The sequence below is a fragment of the Melampsora larici-populina genome, assembly GCF_000204055.1.
Source record: "Melampsora larici-populina 98AG31 unplaced genomic scaffold MELLAscaffold_8, whole genome shotgun sequence".
Lineage (NCBI taxonomy): Eukaryota > Fungi > Basidiomycota > Pucciniomycetes > Pucciniales > Melampsoraceae > Melampsora > Melampsora laricis-populina.
This window is the reverse complement of record NW_006768772.1, coordinates 991,332-1,010,422: the sequence shown is the minus strand read 5'-3', so window position 1 is coordinate 1,010,422 and position 19,091 is coordinate 991,332. Positions and strand designations below refer to the sequence as shown.

General features: G+C 36.4%; 3 protein-coding genes across 3 annotated transcripts; all 3 read left to right on the top strand.

Annotated features, from left to right (window-relative positions):
* Window positions 1-782: 782 nt before the first annotated feature.
* On the top strand, window positions 783-2,040 carry MELLADRAFT_104112 (uncharacterized protein; the record flags this gene model as incomplete). Its single annotated transcript, XM_007407251.1, has 2 exons — window positions 783-1,338; window positions 1,412-2,040. 2 exons carry the CDS (start codon window positions 783-785, stop codon window positions 2,038-2,040), a joined length of 1,185 nt encoding a protein of 394 aa, XP_007407313.1.
* A 1,642-nt stretch (window positions 2,041-3,682) lies between these two features.
* On the top strand, window positions 3,683-5,489 carry MELLADRAFT_34394 (uncharacterized protein; the record flags this gene model as incomplete). The annotated part of the gene is made up of 7 exons (XM_007407252.1): window positions 3,683-3,871; window positions 4,097-4,320; window positions 4,411-4,709; window positions 4,841-4,855; window positions 4,925-5,043; window positions 5,126-5,185; window positions 5,253-5,489. The coding sequence occupies 7 exons, from the start codon at window positions 3,683-3,685 to the stop codon at window positions 5,487-5,489; spliced, it is 1,143 nt and encodes a 380-aa protein (XP_007407314.1).
* A 1,388-nt stretch (window positions 5,490-6,877) lies between these two features.
* Window positions 6,878-11,627, top strand: MELLADRAFT_77122 (uncharacterized protein; the record flags this gene model as incomplete). The annotated part of the gene is made up of 5 exons (XM_007407253.1): window positions 6,878-7,546; window positions 7,629-8,533; window positions 9,038-10,444; window positions 10,516-10,903; window positions 10,991-11,627. 5 exons carry the CDS (start codon window positions 6,878-6,880, stop codon window positions 11,081-11,083), a joined length of 3,462 nt encoding a protein of 1,153 aa, XP_007407315.1.
* Between the last annotated feature and the right edge of the window lie 7,464 nt (window positions 11,628-19,091).

The following is a 19,091-nucleotide window of genomic DNA, read 5'->3' as shown; positions in this document are numbered from 1 at the left end:
GGTGTATTGGGTAGGGAGGAACTCCAAGATGCGTGGGGGGAGAGGTCAGCTGGACTTCAAGTTCGGCACTCCAAGTTGACGAATCCAACTTTGAGAGACCCCCCAAAAACTTGAAGTTGAGCAAAAGCAGCTCGCTTCGTACAGCTCATGTACGAACTTATGTAGATCTCATACAAGCTCATACACTCATACACTTCATGTACAAGCTGTACGCAATTACAGAGTTCCAAATTCTCGACTTCAAATTTCCAACTCCAAATTTCTGTTTTAAATTTGAACAAGTCTAATACCATGATGATCTGATTTATATTCTGAATACCCAAGCTTTAGGATTGTAAGCTACCAAACAGGACAAGAAAAGTGAGGTCCAAATAAATCAGCTTTCCAATTATCCAAAATCGTCTGAACGCGTGTTGAAGCCTATATAACGATCGTTTGATAATAAAATGATATAAGTAACAGCTTCAGACCAAATTCGAGATATCAATCTCAACTTGGTTAATTCGATTCTTGAATCAAGTGAACCACCTTTACTGGGAATTCTTTTGAAATTTGTATAAATGCCCAACCCGGAGTTGGCTCGGTAAACCTCAAATAGGCGGTCTAGACGGTCACGTAACTGGTTACAAACAAAATATGGACATGAGCTGTATAGAGTTTAGAGAGCTGCACGCTCAGCAGAACTTGAAGCTATACGTTTCCACATCGTTATCATCTCGGAGCGACTTACTGAGCGCCGGTCTCCTCTTCAAATCATACATATTCTCCCCATAGGCAACTCAATGGGACATCACCGTGCAAGAGCAAGGGAAGAAAGACTTCGTTATCAGCCATCAGAAGCTGAGACGGGTAATGTATGTTGTGTTTCAGATTTCTTTTCATTAATTCAAGAGAACTCATCAAACATTTTGAAGGATCCCGCCCTGATCAAAGCAGCGCGAAAGAAGATAAAACATCATCACCTACAAACACGTCATGTCAATATAGTTCTCAATCAACCAGACTTAGATAGACACAGTCGTAGTGTTCGGGTGGAAGATAAACCTAATCCAAAAAACTATACGAACGAACCAGTTGCAGGACAAGAGCCTTATATCCTTAAGGACTGTAAGCTAGGGGTATTGACGGACAAAAGGAACCACAAGGTGGTTGCTCTTATTCGTCAAACACCTTTCAAGTCTATGACTTCAAAACAACGTTCCGAGCTACGATTTCTTGCAAACTATTTACATGAAGAGCGAGAGTTTTCGAACCCGATCATGGGGAAAGGTGATATGTTGAGAGGAAATCTGGGTACGGTGGGGTTTCACAAAGCGTTTCATCCATCAAAAGTGACTGGTGAGTGAATCATCTTTGACTGGTTAAGGTTTACTTATTCTTTCATATTGAACTCAAGCTTTCTGATTTATAGGTCTTCGTCCCTGTAAGAGAGTACAACGTAGTCGTAAACTGCTCACTTACTGGTGGAGACGATGTGTACTCCGTCGTCCTAAAGTGCAAAACATCTATACACGACACTTCAAGTCCTTATCGAAATTTTTATACAAAGAAACGTGCAATCAAGCTAATCCCCACCAGAAAAAAGATTCTCTTGGTTGGTCCTTGGGTATCTTCTTACCGTACAACAATAAAACTGGCCAACTCGCCTACAAGCATCAAGGTTTTGACGTTCAAGGTGGTGGTTTTTGGTGGCCAGATCTTAAATGTGAAGTCGATTTTGGATCATGTGATGGGATGACAGAAGTTTTATGGCGAGGTAATAAGGAACTTGTATGTACTAGACCTTCAATCGAGCCTTCAGGAAACTTTACTCGACTAGGAACTTCTTTTCAAGTTAAGACAAAGTATAAAAACTCATGTGGTTCAATTACAAAACGTTGGAAATCTTACATTAATCCAGTCTTGAAGGTATCACAAATCAAACAAAAGAATTTGAAACGAATTCGATACGTTGGTAGTCCTTCATTCCTTTACAAAATGTATCTTAAAAAAATTGAAAAACAAGAGCAGCAAGGTTTAAAGAAAACCGAATCTGAATAGTTTCATATCTAGATTAGATTTTTTTTAATTTAAATCATGTTGTCTATACAATCTCTACCACGCAAATCAGATAATTAAATTCTTCTGCTTCAAAACGTCATTCACAAGTAAGGATCCATTCATCAAGTCATGAGATCATACTGTTTTTAAAAACATGTCACAATTTAAAATCATCAAAGAAAAAAAGTCGTCACCTTTGCTCTTGTCTGTTATAGCAATCGAATCATACGAAACGGTTAACAGCTAGATAAGATTCAAATAATTTGTCGGATGTTTAGGAATATCAAGTCAATCAGAAATCGGAAGTGAACGAAAGTCTCTACAACAGAAAGATAAATCCTCAGGACCTACCAAATGTCAAAGGTACTGAAAGTCATATAGAAATGATGATAGCATCAACGAATAAAGTCAAGTTAGGATTTACTATGTTGGTGCGTTTAGGACTACATAAGATGTCGAATGATCAATGACCCTTCAGGATTTGAAAATCTTTTTGAAGAGGTATATTTGAGGTCCTGCTCACCATTCCAGAACCAACTCACTTTATGAATTGAATACCAGATCATGATAATGAGGCTTTGGATTACCTCCCAAAAAATGTACAAAAGATGTGTTTCTTTCAGAAAACCTCACTAGTAACAGGTCCTTGTAAAGTTTTCATCATGGTTCGGATGGGTTCAATAGATCAAACGTTTTCGAAAACAAAAACCATTCAGAAGAATTTATGTATTTCAAAGTTTTCTTTCATCGGATATTTGTTCCTCAGGCTCTATGTACATATAATTATGCTATCGATGAGCTCATCCAGCTTGAGCTGAGGCTTCAATATACGTATGAGTGAGGGCCTCCCTCATGGCCACTCGTTACAGCCGTCAAAACCAGTTAGAGAAATCTTTTGAAGTGTCGGAGATTCTCTGGAATGCTGCGATGACTTTCTAAAATTGAGATGTAGATCACGTGGGCAGAACAAACAGCTCACCAACAGTACATTTTGAAAAACTAGTTCAACCTCCCCAAAAAGTCATCAGAGCTGGAAGAAATAGGAGGTAAAGTATACTGATTGAAACTCCTTGATTTACATCTAACTTGATGGTCACCTGAAGACATGGTATGCTTTGAATGTTAAGCAACGGTTTTGAGAAAATCTGGAGTATGTTTCTTTATGATTTGATGGGGTTTGAAGATAATATATGCATGATGCCTTACGCAGGTGGAAGTTCTCGGAATTTCCAGTGAATTGAAGATCAGAATATCGACATCGGAGTCAGCTGGAACCAAATACCAACCCTGAAGGATCGTTTAGAAATTCTTTCCTTTCCTTCTTTCCTTTTTTATCCGAGATACCATCTTACACTTCTATACCCTTTTACCCTTTTATCCTTTTACCAACCAAACGGATTCAATCAAATATACAAACCCATCAATTCAAACTATGAATATCGAACTTAATCAAATCAAATCGATTCCAAGTCGAACATCAAACTCATCACTCGGACTCCAATTACCACCAGCACCATTACCATCACCACCCTTAACACCCGAAGAGTTTGTAAAAGACAAAGAAACGATAAACCCAGATGAATCGAATCCATCGCATTCACCAGTTTTACAAACCCGTTCAGATCCTTTATTTTCAAATCATATGAAACCTATTCCATATGAAGAAGGACAATGGTCTAGGATCTTAAAACCTTCGATTCATTTATCTGATGATCCATTGTTTTTAAGATCAAAGTTAAAAGATCAAGCAAGTTTAAGTCAACTTCGTAAACGACATGGTCGAAAAGCAAAAGGTGTAGAAGAGTTTTATGAAACTCAAAATGAACATATCGTAAGTAAATTTGGTCACTTGTACAATCTATGTAAGATATCTTAATCTAAATGTTGATCATCTTCTTTTTACATTTGTCTTTGATCGATCAACTTTCGGTTCGATAATTCGAATAATATCTCATGCACTTCCCGACGATCTACATCCGATAACTTTAACCCATCGGAACCCCCAAATCCAAACCACCAATCATCACGAAACCCATTTAAAAAACCCCCAAAAAAGACAAGTATGTTAAAAAGTTTAGAAGAAGATGCACAAGAAGCCATAGATCAAAACTCTTCAACTGCCAAACACGTTAGATGGGCCATCAGAGCTTCGTTTGTGGTGAATTGTTGCTTGGCCATCTTACAACTCTATGCTGCTATCTCATCTCTTTCTTTATCATTCTTTGCTACCGCTCTGGATGCTGTTTTTGATCCATTAGCCAACTTGGCTTTAAATTATGCGTACGTCAGTCTTCTGTTTGTTTCTTCAAACCCTTACCGATCTGAACACATACCTAATCCAATGACTTTTTTTCCTCTCTTTTTGATTAGTCATCAATATGCATCTAAAGTAGATTTAAGAAAATATCCAAGTGGTGGAAGTCGATTTGAAACGATTGGAAATATAATTTATTCAACTGTAATGGGATGTGGATCATTAGTTTTAGTGATCGAATCCATTCAAAGTTTAATTCAAAACCCATCAAATTCATCTAAACCGATTTATCATTTATCGGCTGTGATTACAGTTTGTGTTGCTTTTTTGGCTAAGTTTGGTTTGTTTGTTTATTGTTGGACGATTAGGAATCGTGATAGTCAAGTTCGTGTGCTTTGGGAAGATCATCGAAATGGTACGATCATCTTTCGCTTTTTTTCTTTTCTTGATATCTCTGTGAAGGCTTTCTTTTGACGAGTTTCGTTTCGGATCTGATGGGATTTTTTTTTGGAATATCAAACATGATTGGGTTTCTTTTTGTTATAGATCTTTTCATCAATGGTCAGTACCAATCTTTCAGTTCATCTGATCTACAAGACCTCATCTAATCCTCTACATTTCAATTCACAGGTTTTGGAATCTTTACCAATGCTGCTGGAGCACATATCAAATGGTGGATCGATCCTTTAGGAGCCTTAATAATCTCAATGGCTTTAATATATCTATGGGGTGAAAGTATTACAAGAGAAGTGAGTTTCTTTTTCGTTCATCAAAAGAGGTCTTTAACTGACCAAATCATTATCTTCATTTTGATCGGTTGGTTTTGATCAGTTTAAATGTTTAGCAGGCCAAAGTGCACCAGTAGATTTCATGCAAAGAGTAGTCTACAAAGTAAGCCAAATCCTCAAACCTGACCCCCAAAAAAAGTTATTAACGGAATCTATTGATGAATGAATAGGCAATGACGTTTTCAAGTCATATAGAAAAGATAGATTCATGTAAATGTTATCATGTAGGACCTAATTATTTTGTTGAGATTGATATTGTATTAGATGGTAATACACCACTTTGGTTAGCACATGATTTAGGACAAGATTTACAGGATAAACTTGAAACTCTTGCACAGGTCGATAGAGCTTTTGTTCATTTGGATCATGAAGTTGATCATAAACCTGAACATAATAGGTATACTTGATCAAGGTTTTATTCATTTGTTTTTTTTTGGTTTCGGGTTTTTTTCTTGGTTTCTTTTGGGGTTTCTTTAGGGTTTGAATTGGGTTTGGATTGGGTGGATTGATTTAGTCATTTTTTAATAGTTTTCTTGCATTTTTTTGTTTTATGTCGTACATATAAATTAAATATTAGGTTTTAATAAATTAATATAAAAAAACTGGATGTCTTTTTGATTTTGTATCTTTGTGGTAAAACTTGAAGAATGGGTTTTGCATACTTGGAAAATTTACAGACCATGATTTTTCGAGTCTTTTTCGACTGATTGAAAATACGTAATGGTACATTGAACGGTCTTCTTAAGAGGGTGGGTCTGGTTTGGAAAGGGGATGATTTATTGGAGATTTAAGTAAATTAGAAATGGATTGAGCATACATGGCCAATTTGAATGAAAAGGTACATTTTTTTTTCAAGAATGGGTATTTTTTGAGATGGAAACAAAAGAAGGGAAATCACCAGTGCGAATTACGTAAGAAAAGGTACATATCATGATCCAGTTACGGTGCCTGTTGAACTTAAAGATCTCAAGGAAGAGAAGAGGTGACGCGGAACAGCAAGTCTTGTGATCTGAAGTTTGAGTGAAAAGTACCGATCACTGGACCGGACCCGGAATGGTTTGTTGGAAATGGCTGTGGACAGTTGAAAGAGTTTACAAAAGTTCAGTTAGTTGTGATGAGAATCAAGGTACAGGATGAAGAATCAGGGAGATTGAGATTGAGTCGAGTAATTGTGAGTAGAATCAGTTCAGATGAATGGAAGGATCAATGAGAATGTGTAATTTTAAACCAAGTTAGTTCCTGAAATATAAATTAAAAAAAAAGGGTTCAAGCTGATTTAATTTTGATCCTTAAAGTCTGAGTTCTTCTTCTTTCGTTGGTTCCCTTTCCCCATCTTCATTCTGATTTATCAATTTAAGAAAATCACTTACAATCTGATTGAACATTGAACATTTTACCAGTTATACCTTTTATTATCCAAATCCCCCCAGACTTCTGATTCAAGTCTCTCAATCCACAATCTTGCTAAATCTGAGTTTGATCAGTTGATAAGTTTCTTCAAGGTTTCTCGGTAAGTCTTCAATCGAGTCTCCTTTCCTTCCTCGCTTGGAGATTTACTTGATTACTAACTTTGGGTTTCTTGACTTTAAGGTTTTTTTGATTTACGTAATCGAATTGACTTTCACTTCATTCGGAATTCGGTTTTTAAAAAAATCAAAACACTCCTATTGACCGACAACGACGACCACGACAACTTACGAAAACCCATCATCACGATCAAGAACCAGATTCTTAGTTTTTCTTTCATTTGATTTGATCAGATTCACCAACTCCTTTTTTATATTTACCTTTGAATATGTTTCAATTAGCCTTTGATATAGTTTCCTTAGCTTTACCTGAATCTTATCGAAACCTATTAATCGATTTCAATTTGATTTCATCATCTAAAACTCAATCTCAAACCAATCCTGCATATATTCATTTCAATGATTTCAAAAACGATCATCTCACAAATCAATCTTCTCGTTTTGATGCTCAGTTAATAGCTTCTTCTTCTTCTTCTTCTAACCAAATCAATTCATTAACCATTCAACCGGCTTATCAACTTTCACCTAGAGCCACTCAAGATTTGATTTCAAGATTAGATGCAACTCCTCCCATCTTACCTCAAAATGTCGCCAACATCATCACCATGGCTACTATTGCTGCTAGACTCGGTTTACGATCAACTTCATTTTTTGCTGAATTGGTGGTCGAATCAATCCGTTACACTACTAATACTACTGTCGGTCTGACTCGTCGTGCTCTTACCACGGCTGTGGGTGGAGCAAGGTCAAATCATTTGACTTCGCCGGATTGTTTTCGAGAGTTGACGGAAAATGATATGGAATTAACTTATTTTCAATTACTTGATCGGTATACGAACCTTGGGATTTATACCGTACATCATATCTTTACTTTGAGTGAACTCTTTGCTATGGCTGGTCTTAACCTTACTCAATCTGCCATCAGTACAGGTTTCAGTGTAAGTTTGGTTTTTACAATTCCTTTTCTCTGTCATACACAAGTCTGAGTTGAAACCTTTTTGATCATCTCCTCTTTCTTAGACCGCTGAAGCATCAGTCAAAGTTATGGATAGCATCTTTGGATCAAATGAATCGTCTCGTGCACTCTCAGCTATCATCATGCTCGTTCGACGTGAATTCTTACACGATCCTCGTTTCACTCCATCTCATATCAATACCTTGACTGGTTTAATCTCACTCACAAAGGCAATGACAGCTTTTGCTTGCCTACAACTCGCTACCAGTCGACGATCGATGGCTAACATGAAGATGAGAGTCGTATGGGATGCCACAGTGATGGATGAAGCAGAAGTCGAAACATCAATCTTTGGTAATGCAAACATGGATTATGATCTTGGGACTCGTGCAGCAGAAGTACTTATTCGAGAGGCCAAAGCATTACGTGAAGAAAGAGCTCAATCTGCAGCTTTGCAGAATAAATTGGATTCAGTTCCATCTTCAGCTGTACCAGAACTCATTCAGACGCCTCATGCTATTGCCAACAAGGATCAAGCACATCAAAACTATCGTGTGACTGAAACTCAAACCACTAGCGCCAGCGGTAACACTTGGCATAAAGATCAGGGTCTCACCTCAGCCACTCGATGGAGTATCAGTCGTTCAAACTCTCACACTTCTGTTCCTATCCTTACCTGTACCGACAGTGAAGGAACAAATCTGTTTGGTAGTGATGACACATCTGATGAGGATTCACAAGTGGATCAAACAAATTCAGAAAAGCATGATCTGGTACCCAATTCATACGAACCCATACCACTCAAAGAACTCGTCAACCCAAATGAACATGATGCCTCTCTTTACCAAATCACCACGACTATCACTACCACTACCGCTACCACCGTTTGCCCTGTCAACGACATCAATTCCAAGTCGAATCCATCGAGCGGTTATGAACGTTTGCAGGCCTTTCACAGCTGTCAGAGACCGTTTGAAAAAACAATGGATGGTTACTTTGAATGTATACCTCATCAATCACTGACCGATGCGATTGCTACCGCTCCAAGTCGATCATATCATCATTCTCAAGAAGAAGAGTGGATCGAATTCTCATCACAAGAATTCGAAGGGGTTACTACTGGAGTTGATCATCTGGCCATGAACAGTTTCAATCAAAACTCTTGTTCAAATTGTGAACCGAATGCGTCTCGTCTTGGAGTGCGTGCACCGCCTTCTACTCCGAACTTAGAAAGACCTAAACCTCGTGGAATGATGAGGAGAACGGTGTCAAGTCAACGTCGGACAAGGTTTCAAGCTAGTGCTTCTTGTGATTTTGATAATGTGGGATTAGGTTTGGATTGTTTACCGTCGAAAAGATTTGAAGAGAGTCTTGTGTCTCGATCACTACCCAACTCGCTTCCTACTTCACCTCGTCAACCGTTTCTTCATTCATTTTCAAGTATCACTCGTAATGCCATTCATACACGGTCTAGAACTTATTCTGGTACTATGTCTGTCGTTGCTGAATCGGAAACCGGATCACAATCAGTCACTACTCCAACTGATGACACATTCGATGTCTTGGATCATCCGATCCGATCTAACTCACCGCCAACAATAACATCTCAGCCTGCCCCATTCGAAGCTGAATCAATCGAAAACGACCAAAAGGATCTGTTAAAAGAGCCATCTACTTTAACGATTGAAACTCCTGTTCAAACCGAGGTCCAATCCAATAACAATCATCAAATCACTCGAGCATTCTCACCCAACTCGAAACCACCTCAATCTTGTTATCCTCCTAATTCATTGGTCACTAATTTGAGTTATTTTATGAAATTCAGTTCAGCTGCTTATGGTCAACAATTTCTAAGAGTCATGGGACTTGGATCGGATTCATTTAATTATCCAAACACACGTAAACATTCTGGTAATCATCATGCATTTGCTTCACATGTCGGATTACCAGTGGATCAGATCCTTTACAGTTCATTTGCCGATTCGAAACCTACATTAGGAAACAGTGTCTTGAGTCCATTAGTACATTATATTGCAGTAGATCATAGTGTGAAATCGATTGTACTAACGTGTAGAGGTACATTAGGACTTTCCGATATCTTGGTAGATCTTACTTGTCAATATGAACCTATTATGGTAGAAGGAGGTGATTCAGAAAAAGCCTATCTAGCTCATTCTGGTATGTTACATTCTGCACTGAGATTAAGACATCAATCTTCTTTGGTCCATCAAGAACTCAAACAAGCTTTATTAGATCATCCTGATTATGGATTAATCATCACTGGACATTCATTAGGTGGTGGAGTAGCCTCACTTTTGGCTGTTTTGTTTTCCACTAGATCAGAAGTGTATTTAAATGAATTAAGTTCAGCAGAAAGCTCAACTGATTCACCTAGACCTCAACTTCCGATCATCACCAAGTTTGTGACCTCTTTCAAATCAGGCTTACCACATGGACGACCGATTCATTGTTATTGTTATGGACCACCGGCAGTTTCATCGATTGATTTAAGTGAATATTTAGTAGGATTGGTCACTGCTGTTTGTAATGGGATAGATGTGGTGCCTACATTGTCGTTGGGAGTCTTACATGATTTTAAGAATGTGGCGGTTTCGATTTATGATGAAGAAAAGATCTCGGGTGAGATTGTTAGTAAGGTGATTGGGTTGTATTCTAGGAAAATCAAGAGTGAGAAGTTGAATGAGTGTTTTAATACTTCTACTTCTACTGGTACTACTGAGAATGGGAATGGGAAAGAGAATGAGAATGGGAATGGGAAAGAGAAGGGAAAGGATCAAGAGGAGGATGGACCGGAACTTTCGGATTGGTTTTGGTCTTTGAAATCTACCATGAAAGCAGCATCAGATTCAGAAAAGCTTTAGTAAGATTTCCATTTTGTTGATTATTTTCTTGAATTATTTTTTGATAATGTTTTTTTTTTGATTACACTAGTCCTCCAGGAGAAGTTTGGCATGTAGAAAAGTATGAGGTTTATCCGAACTTGAAAGAAGAAGAAGAGATGAAGAAGAAAGAAACCGAGAACAGTTCATCTTTAGAGACCCCAACCAATGATGATCCAACTGAAGGGGAAGCGATTGAAAAGAAATCATGGGTCAAACCTAATCCGAATGGAATGATTACAGTAGCTAAGAGTTGGTTAAAGTTTGGAAAGCTTGAAGCTTCGTTGAAGAAGATTAATGGGATCTCGGGGTCTGGGTCTGGGTCTGGGTCGGGGTTTGGATCATCGGGGAAAGTTAAGAAGAGGGGTGGGAAAAGAGTCGTTTTGAGAAGATGTGATGATTTGGTGGCTAGGTTTTCGGAACCTATCTTTGGTAAAAGTGTAGGTTTTTTTTTACTCTTTTTTTCTTTTAATTTTTCTTGATGGGAAAGGAATTGATTGATTTCTTTCTTGGGGGGGGGGTTTTAGATGTTTCATGATCATTTACCTACTCAGTATGAAATTGCTTTAGGCGTATTGGAAGAAGCGATTAATCCGAAAATAAAGAAGAAGAAAACATGAAGGAAAAATCAAAAAAAATCAAAAAATCAAAATCGAAACCGATTTTGAAATGTCAAAAATTCAAAACTCGAAAAACACAGAAAGTTTTTAATTGATTCTTTCTTCATTTTGATTTTCTTTTAATTCTTTTTTTTGGACAAAGCAAATATTGAGAAGTTGTTGATTTGGTTTTTCTTTTTTTTGTTATGTATTTTTAAGAAATCATCATAAGAAAGACAATTCACACCAAAGAATGGTAATGTAACATGAAACCTTTGACTTTTTTTTTTCTTAGCAGTAGTAGTAGTAGTAGTTTGCAATGTTTTCATTTTTCGTTATCTGCAATTGTTTTCTTTTACATCATCATTCATCATCAGCAATTTTTCTTCTTTGGTATGAAATGTATTTTTATCTCTAGCATGACCCATATATATATCATTAGTTTTTTTTTTGGTTTGGTTTGGTTATATCGAATTTTATATTTTGTAATTTTTTTTTTTTGGTTTGATTTGATTATTCAATTTATTATAAATCAATCAATCATGATTGGTTTTGTATGATTTGTAAAGAAATCGGGGTTTCGAAAGACTTGCGTACTTATTGATGATTGATGAATTTAGGTACAGAAGATTTTGAGACGAAATTGCTTGTGTTGAGTTTTTACGGGACAGCTCCTTTTTAAAGCTTGCAGTATTCACAAAGCAGTGTTTCCCACTTTGGTGCTAGTAAACAACCATAGTGTGACCCAATGAATAACCTATAACCATATCCTCTTTTGTTCCCAGTCAATCATAATGATAATAACAAGACTGACATGATCTTTAAAGACAATGAGAAATTTCTTAGTCTCAATTGGGTTCTGAGTGCAGATGTTATCACCATCAAGCAGTGTTACTTTTATAGAAGACAGTTACTTGAATTCCTTTGACAGATCTTGAGAGCAGGTAAGTAGGTGTTGAGAAGAATGGTTTTCATAGATAGACCAGGTTGGGAGCGGGTTGATTAGAAAGGTAAGCAGGAAACAGCAAAAAGTGACTTGAGAAGACACAAGGATTTGTGTACTACCCATACGAAAAAAAAAACTACAATCGGTTAGATTTCAGAAGTCAAAAGGGAAAAGAAGATTTTAGTATATGAGAGTATAGGTATGGTTTGATATAAACCCAACAGTATGTTTCATTAATTAATGATCATTCAAGGCAGTTTATCTTGATGAATGTTTTGATTTTTTTCGAAATTCTGGATGACCAATTCATTATCTGATTCTATATGTTTTTTTTTCTCAATCTTTATTGGATTGATCCACCAGAGTACATGTGCTTTGGAGTTTGAGGTTTCTAATAAGTTTTGAAAAAAATTCGTTCAATCAAAACTTTTTGTTTATTTAGGGTTTTTGAAATTTGTATACACCTTTGGTTTTTGGGAGAAATTGAAAATATTGAATATCTTATTAAATGAATTGTACTGAGTTGTCTTACTACTCTGGAGCACAAGTTGAGTAATTTCAGGTGATGAGGGTTGGAGTCATGAATGGAGCAGATCTTTATTCATAGAGACCTTCAACAAAAACGGTTTCTCTACACACCTTTCATAGGGTTTAACTTGTTTATGATGCATAGAATTCAAAGTCTTTTCAAATTTAAAGTATTGGTGTGATGTGGGTACTGAGTCTGGATCAATTTTGGGTGATTGTTATTATTAAAATGGTTACTAGTGATAAAAATCATAAAATAGGTTAGAGGAATGGGGTTTTCTTGGAAAGGTTGATTGTAGTTGGAAAACTTCTAGTTTGGGAGATAAGGAGTGCTTGGATACTGGAAATTGAATGTGTGCTGATCTAGCTATATGTAACTTGTTTAATTGTGTGATTTCTTGGCCATATTGAGGGGGTTCTGGGACTTCTTTGTTGTGTGGCAGAGCATATGTTATATGTTCAGTCTGCACTGGAATTGTTATATGTTAATTTTTTCTTCTCTGGGACTTGTGATGAAATTCAAACACTATGAATTTGATATATAGTGGTATTTCATGATCAAATCCCTCTTGTGAATTTGTTTATTGAAATTTAACAAAAAAAAGAAATCTGAAGGAAAATCAAGAAATCAAAGATAAACTCAAGGAATAGAAATAAAAAATAAGTAATCAAAGTGGGAAATGAGACAAACAAAAGGATCAAAGCTTTGCTATATAGCAGAACAAACATGGCACCAGTCTTTTGTGCAGAGGACATACAGCTATGGGATCCTTCACCCACATATTGTGGAGTGCAGTCATCACTACATATAGCAGTGACATGGCAGCTCCCAAAACTGCTCTGCAACCACAATTGGCAGTGAAGTGGTTCCACTATTGCCTTGTTGAAAATTTGGTATTCAAACTTATTGTGTTACTTGGTTTCTACAACATAAGAAATTCTTGTTTTGAGGTTGATTTCTTTGTAAGAATTTGGTAAAACATTTTATGATTCTTGAGACTATAAGTACAGCCCTTTGCATGATTGATGACTTTGAAGAAGAAAAAACCTTGAGTTTTCAACAAAAAAACCTTGAGTTTTTTTAAAAAGTGACTGAGTTTTTTCGAAAAACTACCGAGTTTTTGAAAAAGTCAATGAGTTTTTCTTGAAATTTTCGAATGTCAATGAGTTTTTGAAAAACTCAGTAGGTTTTCAAAAAAACTCGGTCACTTTTTGAAAAAACTCAAGGTTTTTTTTTGTTTAAAACCCAAGGTTTTTTTTTCTCCAAAGTCATCAATCATGCAAAGGGCTGTAGTAACTACTTATATTGTGTTACTTGCAATCTAGAAAATATCACTACTATGATCATCTAAAGGTTTTTTAATTTTTGTAATTTAAAATTTGTTGATTTCTTCCTTTTCACTGGTTTAAATTTTGTATTTTTTTTCCTTGAAGATGTTTAACTTGGTGTTGTTCAAAATAGGTAACTTTTTTTTTATAATGGTTTAATGAAAGGAGCTCCATAGATCTGAGTCTTAACATGACTCACTGCTCAATTTTGGTCAGGAAAGAACTAAAGTGAACATTGGTAACAATGAATTGGTGGCTACAGACCTTTGACACTACAAGTTTGAAAATACATGTGAAAATCAAACTTAATTAAGTGGCTTGCTGGAACAAACCTATGTCTTCTTCAGCAAGGAACTCACATCTAAAGTCAAAAAAATGTATGAGGTTGGTTGGAGTACCTTTAACACTGCAAGTTTGGAAATCCCTGTGAAAATCAGAATTAACTGAGTGTCTTGCTGTAACAAAATCATGTCTTATTCAGCAAGGAACACCCAAAGTAAAAGAAGCCTGAGGTTGGTTGGAGTTTTTTTGCAAAAAAAAAACAGTCCCCTTATGAAACTTTTGTTGTAACTGTAACTTTTCTCCCCTGTGGTATTAAAAAAGACTTGCTTAAGTCATATGTAGAGTATTATGGTCTCCAAATTCAAATATCTTGATAGGTTCCAGAGATAGTAGAAGATGATTTAATTGTGGAGGAGCCAATCAGCGGAGATGAGGTGGTTGAATTTTTAACACCGATAACATTGGCTGAAGTAGGAAATAGATGGCAACTTTGTTGATGGACGGTGAGTAAGAGGGAATTTCAGCTACAACAACAGTTGGTTCATCAAACTTGAGAACAGTGGAAGCAGCCAGCAATATGGAGGAGAGTTTAAGACTTGAGATAGATCAGGTTCAAATGAATTCAAAATGATCTTCTGACCACTGCTGGAGTATGTCTGGTCTGTTTGGGTGGTATATCAGATAAGTGATTGTAAGAGCAATTTAGTGAGGATAACTGTTTTGTAAAATCTAGATGACTGGTTTCATATTAGGATGATTAAAATGGTAGGATATGCTTGGTGGGATGGAGATGGTTTCAGTTTGACTTGAGAAGTGAAGATGTCATAAACTTCCTTTGAAGATATCAATCCTCATTATTTTGAAAACACAAAAGCGTCAAGTGACACGTTAAAATGTTTGCTAGCATTAAGAAAGAATGAAGCTATCTTTGCCTATTCAGAATGCCACAAGATATACGACTGTAAAAGGACATCAGTATTTGAAAGAGGCTGAAGGGTACATTGGGGAATCTTGCTGATCCATCATTCTAGAACAAACCAAGACCTCATGCATCCCTGATCATATTCTTGAAAACACCTAGAATAAATCCTGACGGATCCCTTAGTCATTGTGGGGTAGAAAGCGGCTTGAATGAGATCATTTACTTGATAAATGTGCTGGTATGGGGTTTTCTTACATTGTTTTTGGATTTAAATTCAAACCAACTTTAACGATGTTGAGCATTTCTCAAGGTTTTCCATTCCCTCATGAATTGAGCTCAGATCTCAGTGGCATGTCTTTCTCTCATCAGATAGTAAATAAGCATGGATTTATCTCAAACCATACATAAGGAAGTCTTGATTGAAGGAAATTACCAAAAAAACCCTCGTCAAGTATCCAGAACAAGCAATACCAAGTTTTCACCAGCGCATTACCAAATTGAACAACAAAGAACCTGCTACATTTGTAATTGTTAATAAGCGATTGATGATTGAAATAATATGGAAACTGTTTTACAAAACGCCGTGAATGATAACCACAAGGAGTGTATATGAAGTCCTGGAGAAAAAGTACAATACTACATTGTGAACTAAATATAAGTTATAATTTTGAAAAAACAGATAGGTGGAGCAAGAACAAAAGTTGACAGCAGTCTAATTGAGATGGGTAGGAAGAGTTGATTATCCCGGTGCATTCCTTCACCACCGGGACATATGGCGTGGTTCATCTTGCTCTTCCATAAACGGGAGAGCAGAGATGGAAGGATCCGCTGAAGAATCAAAAAGGAAGGTATGTGAAACAGATGATGATGATACACAATGAAGTGAAAAGTTGAAAAAGAAGAAACCCATTCATTTTTTTGAGATGGGATTGAGTCAATCCGGAAACAATTCGAAGATTGGATTGACGGATTAATGAGTGAACTTCTGAAGTCTCCAGAAAGAATCGAATAATTCTCCTGGAACATGGACAAAATCAAAACAAAGAGTCAGAACTATAAAAACCAGATTCCATGAATTGGAAACCAAGGTTTACATACCTTTGTTTGTTAGCACAGCGATCATCTTGGACACAAATTCTAAAGAGGTGGATTATCAATGCAAATAAAGCGTTGTTTGACAATTGTCGTGTTGGCAAACCAAGGAATTCTTGACATGTCTTGCTCATTCTTCTTTTGACGTGAGGCTTGATTTGGTACTCCATGTCAGATAAACCTTCTGGAGTACTATCTTCTAGCTGCATCATTTGTGAAACTAAGCCAGGTGCAGAAAATGTTGTGTGTCGAATGGCAAGTCGGACTTGAGGAGAGAAGATAGTAGCAGGGTGATATCCCCGTACCCTGCGATCAAGATTGTCAGCCCCAAGCCCTATGACTAGTACCCAAGGGCTGCCTAAATAACTATAAAATAACAAAAATAACAATCACAACTCATGGCTCAGTTTCAAGAGCCAAGTACATAAGTAATTACATATAGTTACATATGAAATTACATATGTACATACATGTAAATGTGACCAAAAGGTTGCATTATGTAAGACTGCCTTTCACAAGAGCGCATCACATGAGTAACACAAGAGTTACACATGTGTGTAATCAGATAATAAGTTAAAAATTAAAATTCATGATTACATACGTCAAATGAGTATGTAATCAAACCACAAGTTGTACATAAAGGATTTTCAGGGTTTTTGAGTATATAAAGAGCTCTCTGACCCGCCAGGAAAATCCATCATCATCATTACACATCATCAAATTATCAGTAAACATCATCAATCAGATAAATAAGAGTCCTTGTCCTCTTTCATTAGACATTGTATATTTCTCTAATTGATCATTGCTTTTGTTATTTGTAGAAGTTCTTTTGAAGACTTCTTTCAGGAGGTGATCCTTGCAGTACTGCTCAAGTTATCAAGGGAATTCAATAACTTGAGAAACTCTAAATTCACGGGAGTTCCTCTGTGCTCAGAGTTTAAAGAACTTCAAATATCACTAGGTGATATTTCCCTTGTTTAATAAACTCTAGAGTAGAGTGTTATTAGCTTGGGCACGGAACTAGACTGTAGTTTCTACTCTTATTCCTGCTAGAAGACTCCTGTCTTGCATTAATTCCCGGAGAGATATCCAAAACCCTTTGTTAAAAGGTCAATTAACTGAAGTCAGTGCTGATTTGATCACACTACTTCATTAATCACTTTGTTTAGAACCTTAAACAAAGATCTCACGCGCTTAACAAACTTAGTTTGTTAAGCAAACCTTATTCTTTAGTGTTTTACTAGCCCAAAAGACGCTAGTAGCTCACAATTTGGGGGCCTCATCGTGTTTTTGAACCCTTTATATTTTTTTTTGAGTTGTTATCTCAATCTTTTTATTTCATAAAAAACTAAAATCCAAAAATATATCATTTCTATTTTATATCTACATTTTTCTTTGACCTGTTTAGCTTGAAAACTGAGTAAGCTCAGCATTTTCAAGAATCAGGAGAATAGCTTGGAGGAAAGAAATAAATCATTTCCCCCCTCCAATTTTCGCATTTTTTTTTATTTTTTTTATTTTTTTCAACTGTTTGGATCATTAGTTGATCCAGTACATTTGAATTACATATTCAAAAGTGCTGTGTTGAATAAAGTAACACGTGTAAGCCACATACTTTGTAGTGTAATAAAGCCAACACGTGCCAATTACAATTACATATACAGTACTGATCCGTGTACATACTCACAGACAGTACAGTACAAGCCCGCGCGTGGTCCGAGAAGCCACAGCGGTACAATATTGAACTGGTTTTTGAATTTGGGAATATCCAAATTCCACTACCCTTAACCCACCACCATATACCTCGGTCGACGATCACGCCACGTATTCGACATTTACCGTCAAATCCCTTTGGAATCCTTACCGGTGTTGATTGGCCCACGAGTTGTAGGCTTCACGCTACGAACTCCAGGGCCATTTGTCCCACAAAAGATTCCATCGAAACCAACCATTCAATTTCATTGTCGAGAACGGTTTTTCCTTGAATCGATCTCGTGTTCTAGAAAATTACTCAATCAACGTTTTCGCTAAGTTGCTTTTCGGTTCACCGTTCTTGCTTGAATATAGTCGATAAAAAGTCAGCATCTTGAACCCAATCAGTTGAGTTCTATCAATTGAAAACAGTTTGAAAATAAACAACTTACAGTAGTTTATTTTGTTTTCTATTCTTCTCTGTTATAAGATCTGGTTTCCATTGATCAAAGAATCATTACCTTTGATCACTTAACAATCAACATCTCCTTCTATTGTTGTTTATCTGAAGTCGACCACCTTTTTGAATTAAGGTCGAAAGCCTTTTTCTCCTCGTATCAATCCGATTATCTCCGATTAGAATCTTTTTGTCTAGAACCGATCTACGATCCTCCGATCAGATCTTCATATTTTTTTTTACTTATCTTTTTAGAAAGTAAGTAATCAAAATTGAATCAGCAAAAAGATTAAGTAATAAACTTACAAGTGTTTAATTTGTTTCATCTAGAGCTCTTGTACCTTCAATCGATCAACGATTAAAACCGATCCGATCAAAAATCAAACCTTCGATTGTTTCTTGATCTTAATTTTATCAAATCCTCTATTCTTCTCACTTGTCCTTTCAGGAAGTGAGTAATAAAATCCCTTTCAGATCATTTGGAAAGAAGGTTATTAACATATTTGTTTGTTGTTTTTTTCCTTTCTTTAATTAGTTTCTTTAGTTTGGTCGATCAAACGGTTTTTGAAGAAAACTCGATTGCTATTTGCGCGTACTTCTTGCTTCACGAAGTAAGTACCAAAAGCTTTCATTCATCTATCTTGGTTTAGATTAGTGAAAAGAAAAGATACTAATAATAACTTATCTTTTCTTTCAGACTTAATACTCTTGATAAAACGGCCGAATCGTTCAAATATCAACGTTTAGCCCTTGCTTTTTCTTTAGAACCCTTCAGTTACCT